At 39.9% G+C, this 8,546-nt stretch overlaps 1 protein-coding gene across 1 annotated transcript in view; it reads right to left on the minus strand.

The window, feature by feature from the left end:
- The window catches only part of LOC5564077 (xenotropic and polytropic retrovirus receptor 1), a 30,087-nt gene extending 25,832 nt beyond the window's left edge, over window positions 1-4,255 (minus strand). The window contains exons 1-2 of the mRNA XM_001648354.2: window positions 4,078-4,255; window positions 3,381-3,534 (exon numbers count right to left, since the gene is read on the minus strand). Coding sequence (XP_001648404.2) covers window positions 3,381-3,534; window positions 4,078-4,146 — 223 coding nt within the window. The 5' untranslated portion in view covers window positions 4,147-4,255. The remainder of the gene's footprint in view (window positions 1-3,380; window positions 3,535-4,077) is intronic.
- Window positions 4,256-8,546: the final 4,291 nt, after the last annotated feature.

Consider the following 8,546-nt stretch of genomic DNA (forward strand, 5'->3'; position numbering starts at 1 on the left):
TGAAACATGGACGATGCTCGAGGAGGACCTGCAAGCACTTGGAGTCTTCGAACGTCGGGTGCTTAGAACGATCTTTGGCGGTGTGCAAGAAAACAGTGTGTAGCGGCGAAGGATGAACCACGAGCTCGCTCAACTCTACGGCGAACCCAGTATTCAGAAGGTGGCCAAAGCTGGAAGGATACGATGGGCAGGGCAAGAATGCCGGATAGCAGCCCTCTAAAGATGGTGTTTGCATCGGATCCGGTTGGTAAGAGAAGGCGTGAAGCGCAGTGAGCTAGGTTGGTGGATCAAGTGCGTATCGATTTAGCAAGCGCGGGGCAGAATCGAGGATGGAGAGATGCGGCCACGAAACGAGTATTGTGGCGTGAAATTGTTGATTCAGTGTTATCTGTTTAGATGTAAAAAAATGAATGGTACACTATGGAAGACATCCATCCAACATTTTCATTCACAGTAGGCAAAGTGGTGTCCAATCCCCTCTTAGTTCAATTTATTTTCTTAGTAACATGTCCATTAAGGCTCAAGAATCCATCATTCAGTCATCAGCAATCATCGAAAATTAAAAACCAGTTTTTTCGTTCAAATTTGAAGATATTCTTATGAAAATCTATCATCGCATTATAGATAGCCAGTGCAATGCAATGATAGATTTTCTTGAACATTGCTTAAACTTTGAGCGAAAAAAACTGGTTTTGAAAATTTGAAGAACGATGATGGTTATTTTCCTCTTAACGCTTTGAAAAAAAAAACTACATATTGGTAAAAGTTCGAAAATTTGATTGATAGATATCCTAATGACCAGCAATTACACCCTGGCCAGTTATTGACACGGGATATAAATGTTCGTTCCGTTCCTTCATGGATTCCTAGGATAAATTCCACCAAAATTTCTTCTAGAGCTAACTCCAGAATTTATGCAGGCATTCCTAAAATAGTTTTTCGAAATATTCCTCTAAGGAGACCGTCTGAAATTTCCCAAAAAAAAAATGTCTCAAGATTTCTGTTCAGATTTTTTCAGAATTTTATCTAAGTAATATAAAACATTTAAAACACAAGGCATAATTTCATAAATTCAGTGGTCACCAAATTGCAGTCCTCGAGAAGGTTTTGTGCTGCACGTGGACGGACTTTAAATTTCGGTGTAATCAGGCCCGCTTGATGTTGTTTTTTCAATAATATACCCTTGTTCTTGTTATCTTGTTTCTATGAAGTTGATTGGTAAAATCATGGGGGATGTATCTGAATGTTGGATATTTAAATAAGTGTCCAAAAATACCGCGGAATTTAACAGTATTTATCACCTCCGAAATGGTTTGAATATTGTCTGACTGTAATATAGATAGATAGATTTTTGAAATTTAATTTGGAGACATTAAGGTGAAACAGCTTGGGTTCCAACTTCAATATGGCACCACCACTTTGAAGTCAGAAAAACTATTGTGGAAAGCAGCAAACAACAGAGAAATTTTTATTTTAGCTTTGGTACTGGTAAAACTTTAAAATAAATAGATCAGGAAGGTTTGTTTAGTTTAGTGCTTTCGAAAACATGAGTAGGGCCACAAGTCGGTTATTATGACGGCCATTTTCGGATTCCGAGATGTTCACCTTTAACCTTAGTAAGGACCTTTGGTAAGGGGCCCAGATAGCCGTAGCGGTAAACGCGCAGCTATTCTTGAGTTGAATTCTTAAGTTTTGAATGACCCCTAGGGGGGCTTCCATAAAAAAGTTACAAATTGTGACTTAGGGTCGTTTTCGACCCGAAAATTCAAACAGCTCGCAAAAATCAGTGTGTTGACCGAATTTAGTTCTGTTGGGCGTAAATGAAGGGCACACATGTCTAGTTTCAGAAACCCTCCCGAAGATCCGGATTTGGTCAGTGTGGCCACCGGGAACCTGCTACATCTGAAAAAAGTCCCTTTAGAGACCCTTACTTTGACGACCTGTAGTTTCGTAACTAAACAAGCAATCCGAATCGTTCTCATATTGTTGAACAGGTACTCACGTGGACTGGGAATTGAGATTCTCAAATCACTTAGTTATCCATACCCGGTTCCGGAAACCCGGAACATCCGAAAAGTAAGTTCCCATCGCAGTTCTGTATATGTAATTCACATCGGTACGAATCGGTTGATGGATATTTTGGCATAATTTTTTCCTGTAATAAGGAACCAATTACTGGCGCACAGTCCCTGAAAAATATGGTCCAGTATGGTCAATTTGGAACCGGTTCCTGGAGTCCCAGGAGGTGGCTAATCTGGACAATTCGATTAAATTACTAAGATTTGAACCCCAAATCCAAATGAATTGTGTCCAATTCTTAACGATTTTTTTATGTTTGGATGTATTTTGCCAAAAGAATGAATGGATGGTTATTCTGGTCCTTTTGGAGCACCGGAATGGCCACCGGGAAACCCGTAATATGGGACCACTAAGCACCAAAAGTATGCATGCGACGGCTCATTCTTCATGATTTTGAATCCCTGCGACTCTGCTAGTTCAATTATTGATGAATGACCACTTTGGTTCTTCTGGCCCACCGAAATAACCCAGGAATGACCACCGGAGATGCCCGTATTGTGGGTCATTTTAGTTTTTGTACCAAAACTAGGCATGCGACGACTCAATCTTTATAATTTTGAAAAAAAAACAACGAACTTGAGCAAATCTACGGTGAACCCAGTATCCAGAAAGTTTCCAAATCTGGAAGGGTACGATGGGCGGAGCACGTTGTGAGAATGCCGGATAACAATCCCGCAAAAATGGTGTTCACCTTGAATTCGGCCGGTACAAGACAAAGAGGAGCGTAACGAGCTAGGTGGTTTGACCAAGTGGAGCAGGATCTTGGAAGTGTGGGGCGATCGAAAAACTGGAGGTTAGCAGCCATGGTTCGAGTTAGTTGGCGTAACATTGTGGCGCAGGTCATGTCTTGCAGGACGTAGCGCCATCAAAAGTAAAATAAGATTATTTTGCCCATAATGTTCTGCAGGGAGGATGGACGATGCAAAGATCTAATGATCTCAGATCTGTGAACATGAGAAAAGATAACCTTTCAATTTTATTTGGAGCAAAATGATCCTTACATATTTTGCAGCCCGCGCCACGTTTTGAAAGCATTGAAGTGGCCCGCATAATCAGTTACGCTGAGGACCACTGGTGTACTGATAGCTTTACTGATATAAGCGCTTTCCATTCAAAATGGCCATTAAACTTTGTACACAGGGCTGAAACTGGAATGGGATGTTTGCTCTTTGTGTTAGAACTCATTGTGCTATTGGTCTATTGTGCAGTTTAGTGATTCACAGTTTGACGGCCGGCTAAAACATGCTGTATACATCCCCTCTATTAATTTACTAAATACATAAAAACCAAATCATGCTTACCTGAATAGAAAGTGTTGATCTTCGCAAGCTCGCTGTCGCAAAAATGGAAAAACTGTTCATCAAACTTGGCGAAGTATCGCGTAAGTACCTCCGGATCAACTAACTCGGCAGATGGTGACTGCTCAACCGCTGCGTACAGCTGAGCTTTCATTTCCTACAACAGAGAAAAAAAAAGCATTTCATGTCAATCATCATCAAAATTACGTATGCATGCCAAAAATAACTGAAACGACACTGACCGTTTACGTTTGCAAACGCCCGCGTCGCATCATGCAACAGGTTGCAAAACCTATGTACATATTTAAAAGCGGTACGTAGACATTGTTTGCAAACAATGAGGAAAAACGTGACCCCCAATTTCCCCTCCCGGTGGGAAAAGCACGAGCTCGACCCCACCTGGAAACGGTTTTACAACCGATTCGTTACCATTGAGACGGCGTCCACCGCGTCAGCTGATCGTTTGTAAATATGAAAACATGCTTACATCGTTAGTAAACAACGCGATCTGCGTCGGCGTGGGAAAATCGATCGACCAAAAATGGCGCACATGCGCACCGGCTATCGATCGCATTTCATACACCGTCCAAGCGTGTTCAGTTCAAGTTCACACGAGAGCTCTCAGCTTCTGTAGGTCATGATGGGTCAAATCTAGCCAAGCCTTCTGGCATGGTGAAAATCCATTAAACACGGTGCTTACCTCGTACATGATGTACTGCTTCCGCCATTCTGGCGTAATATGCGCCGCCAGGTGCTCGGCAAACTTCATTTTGGGCGCCTATGGTCGGTCCGACACTGTAAATTTTGCTAAAATCAACACATTTTGACAGCAGCTAAACCGAACAACACTCGCGCGATGGCGTTTCTGAAAAGAACCGATGGAAAAATCAGGGGAAAATGGAAAGCACTTTGGTGGGGGAAGCATTTTTCCGTGGAAAGTGTACCGACGTAAGCGAACGATAGATGGCGATGTGATACAGGAACATTTTCCCTCTAACGGTGTGATTTACTTCATGTATCTTTTGCCATGCGTGGGTGAAAATTGTTAATTTCCAATCAATTATACATTAATTGAGTACAATGCAATTTACTTTCTAAGCAGCACGTTATTCGTTGAAAGGTGGCAGCACATATCAACTAGGATACGATACACTCCAATGTCGTGTCGCACAATTCGCGCTACAATCCACAAAGTCGTGCAACATTGTATCCACGTCAATGGGAAACCACAAAGAAGTTTAATTTTCATTCACAGCTTCTAGTGTGTTTACAGACACTTGCCGGCATGGTATGGATTGTATCGCATAGTGGTCAAGCTCGCGTGGCTAACAGATGTATCAACATAGTGCGTGCGGTCAACCGTGGAAGCAGTGTCAAAAAAATTAACAACATGTCACGTAATTATGTGCAATTAATGTCGTGCGAGTGTTTAACTTCCTTCTAATATACAGTTTATATTTAAAATGGAAAGCACATTAAACGTGACAAATTATTTTTCGAAAAAACTATCAACGACTCGTGGTAAATTAGATCGTCAACTTGTTTAATTTTCTATAATAAAAACTAATGTACCAATATACAACATGAAACCGTTAGATTTTTAGCTAGTTTGAGAGGATATTCACAAAGTTTAAAACATTCTTCAATAGTGAATCGTTTTAGTTTTGTAAACCAAACAAGTAACTATCAGGTGCATATAGTGTGCATTAAGAATGATGTCCATGCATTTCCTCTGTTAATTTGAAATCATTTGTCTGGCAGTTGAACGATAGATTACCGCCAGAACTAGCTGGTTGTTTTGTACAATAAGCGCAATTTTCAACTTCTCCATCCCCGAGATAGTCACTAAAAATATTAGTAGTGACGACTTCCTTCGGAAGGGAAGTAAAGCCGTTGGTCCCGAGATGAACTAGCCCAGGGCTACAAATCTCGTTAATAAAGATAGAAAAAAAAAATCCCCATTCCAAAAAATACTGTGTACAAAAAAGCGTGAACTATTTGGAAATTTGGTTTCCAAAATAATGCAAAGAATGCTGTTTTAAATGTTTCAGTTTAAAGCAGCATAATCACTCCATTATGATTCCCCATGTCCAGCGCGCATCGTACCTTCGTGCTGTGCGTACACAAATTCTCTCTGTTCTTGGAAGTTTTTTTTTTAAACGTCCTAAAGCAATGAAACAGTACTTTTCAGTGCAAAAAAAAACAGTACTTTTCAGTGCTAAAATTAAAAACGGTACTTTCCAGTGCTACTAAAACAGTACTTTTCAGTACTATTTTTACTACTATTGATCCCTTTACGATCCTTGTTTGGACCCGTGCCTTCGATTTTTGTTGGACACGTTGGCGAAAGCTAGCGGTGGTAATCCTTCTTGGACAGCGTCTTGGGAAAAAATCTCTCGAAGGTCACGTCTTCTTTCGTTTATTAACTAAACATGGTATCAACAACTAACAAAAGGAAGGGTAAATCTCTGAATTCACAACTTCCTTCCAAAAAAGTGGGATTTAAAACTGTCACTAAACGTGGCAAGAATGGAAGAAAGGACCTTTCTCCGGAATGCGAACTTTCTTCCAAGGGTGAAATGGATAATGTTGATAATTGCATCGAAATGAGCAATCAGTTCAATGCTCTAAACAAATTTTCCAAACACCAAATCGAAGCAGTCTCTAGTCCAGGCTCTTTGATTCAAGTGAGGAAGCAAAGAGTGCCGCCTATCGTGGTCAGTTGTTCCGAATCTGGGGGATTTAGGCAGGAGATCTTGAACTCCATTAGGGGAATCAAGGTTTCCATCCAAATCGCAAAGAAAGGAGACTGTCGCGTTTTGCCGGAAACTCTTTAAAATCGCGAACTTCTTCTCAAACATCTTGAGAAGAAGAAGCACAATTTTTTTACTTGTGACGACAAAACTAAACGTTTGTTCAAAGTCGTCTTGAAAGGTCTCTCAAGTGACTATAAGTCACCTGAAGAGATCAAGAATGGAATAAATGTGGGGTCATGGTACAAAAAAAGCCGCATGGATGCTAAATGCATGATTTGCGGAGGTTCTTCTCACGTAAAGGACGTCTGTCCAATGAGCGAAGATACCGTTAAGTTCATATGCGCCAATTGCGGGGGCAATAATAAGTCAAATTTTTGGGCTTGCCCTTCGCGTAGGCGAGTCGTTGAGGCTCGTGCCAGGCAGAAAAAAGATAATATCCGTTAGGACAACGGTCTTTTCATGAATTTCACTGGTAGAGTATCGAACAATGCTCATTTTTCAGTTAACGATCGCTTGATCAAGAATCATACCCATCAGGAAGATCATAATCAGGCTCATTCACAAACAAATTTATTCCGTCGGGTAGCCGTTCGAATGTATCTACCCAAGAAAAATCCTTTGCCGATATCGTAGCAGGTAATTTCAACTCCACCCCTATTCGTACCATGAGTACCCATTCTACTTGTTTCAAATCAAATGGAAAAAAAACCTGCTGCCACAGGTAACATCTATTCCGCCTCTTCATCTACCGAAAATTCTAACGGAAAATTATCAAATGTACCCACGTCAAGTGATATGTCTGCCTCTGATTTTAATTATCTAACTGAACAATTGAATGTAATGATTGATGCAATGTTCAAAGCCACCACTATGACTGAAGCAGTCCAAGTAGGTGTAAAATTTACTAATCGAATTGTTATTGGATTATTCTTCTTCTTCTTCTTCTTCTTCTTTCTGGCGTTACGTCCCCACTGGGACAGAGCCTGCTTCTCAGCTTAGTGTTCTTATAAGCACTTCCACAGTTATTAACTGAGAGCTTACTTTGCCAATGACCATTTTTGCATGCGTATATCGTGTGGCAGGTACGAAGATACTCTATGCCCTGGGAAGTCGAGAAAATTTCCAACCCGAAAAGATCCTCGACCGGTGGGATTCGAACCCACGACCCTCAGCTTGGTCTTGCTGAACAGCTGCGCGTTTACCGCTACGGCTATCTGGGCCCCTAATTGTTATTGGATTACGTTTTTCTAATGGATCCAAACAATAATTTAAATATAATAAATTTGAATGCTCGTTCCTTCTTGAAACACAGCATGGTGAATATACTTTCATAGCTGTCTATTTGCCTTTTCAATGCTCTGGACAGCATGTTAATTTGCTCCAAACTGACTTGCGAAAATTGACTCGCAATAAGTAAAGTCTTTTGTCAATGGTGACTTTGATGCCAAACATCGGTCATGGAATAATTCTCAAAGTAATTCCAACGGCAGAATTTTATTTGATGAGTGCTCTTCAGTATATTTCTCAATTCAATACCCTGATAGCCCTACGTGTTTTTCCTCTTCTTGAAATCCATCAATGATTGATTTGGTCTTAACCGACTCTAGTAATCTTTGTAGTCAATTAGTTACTCATGCTGATTTTGACTCTGATCATGTCCCTGTTACGTTTCAAATATCCATGAAGCGATTCTCAATCCTATCAGTTCCACTTTCAATTATTTTCGAGCCGACTGGAATATATGTATGAAACATATATTGACTCTTATCTTGATGTTAATATTTCTTTAAAACAAAACTTGATATTGACAATGCTCTTGAAACTTTAACAAATTCTATTGTTGAAGCCAGGAGCATTGCAATTTCAAAATGTGTGATTATAGACGATGATTTTAACCTCTTGATCGGTCTTAAAAACGTGAGAAGAAGGCAATTTCAACGTATTCGTGATCCTGCTATGAAAAATATATGGCAGGATTTGCAGAAAGAAATAAAAAAACGTTTTTCACAATTAAGAAACAAGAATTTTAAAAATAAAGTTTCTCAATTGGACCCTGGCTCTAAGCCCTTTTTGGAAATTATCTAAAATTTAGAAAAAAAAATCTCATAATCCAATACCGGCATTGAAAGAGGAAAACAAATTATTACTAACTAATTGCGAAAAAGCTCAAATGCTTGCTATGCAGTTTGAAAACGCTCACAATTTCAATTTAGGACTTACAAGTCCAATTGAAAATCAAGTTACTCAGGACTTCGGAAATATTCTCAATCAAGAAAACGTTTTCAAAAATTCCTGGGAAACTGATTTGGAAGAAGTGAGAACTATCATAAAAAAATCAGAAAATATGAAAGCTCCTGGCGATGATGGAGTTTTCTACATCCTCATCAAGAAACTTACAGAAAGTAGCTTATCA

The sequence above is a fragment of the Aedes aegypti genome, chromosome 2 (genome assembly GCF_002204515.2).
Source record: "Aedes aegypti strain LVP_AGWG chromosome 2, AaegL5.0 Primary Assembly, whole genome shotgun sequence".
Lineage (NCBI taxonomy): Eukaryota > Metazoa > Arthropoda > Insecta > Diptera > Culicidae > Aedes > Aedes aegypti.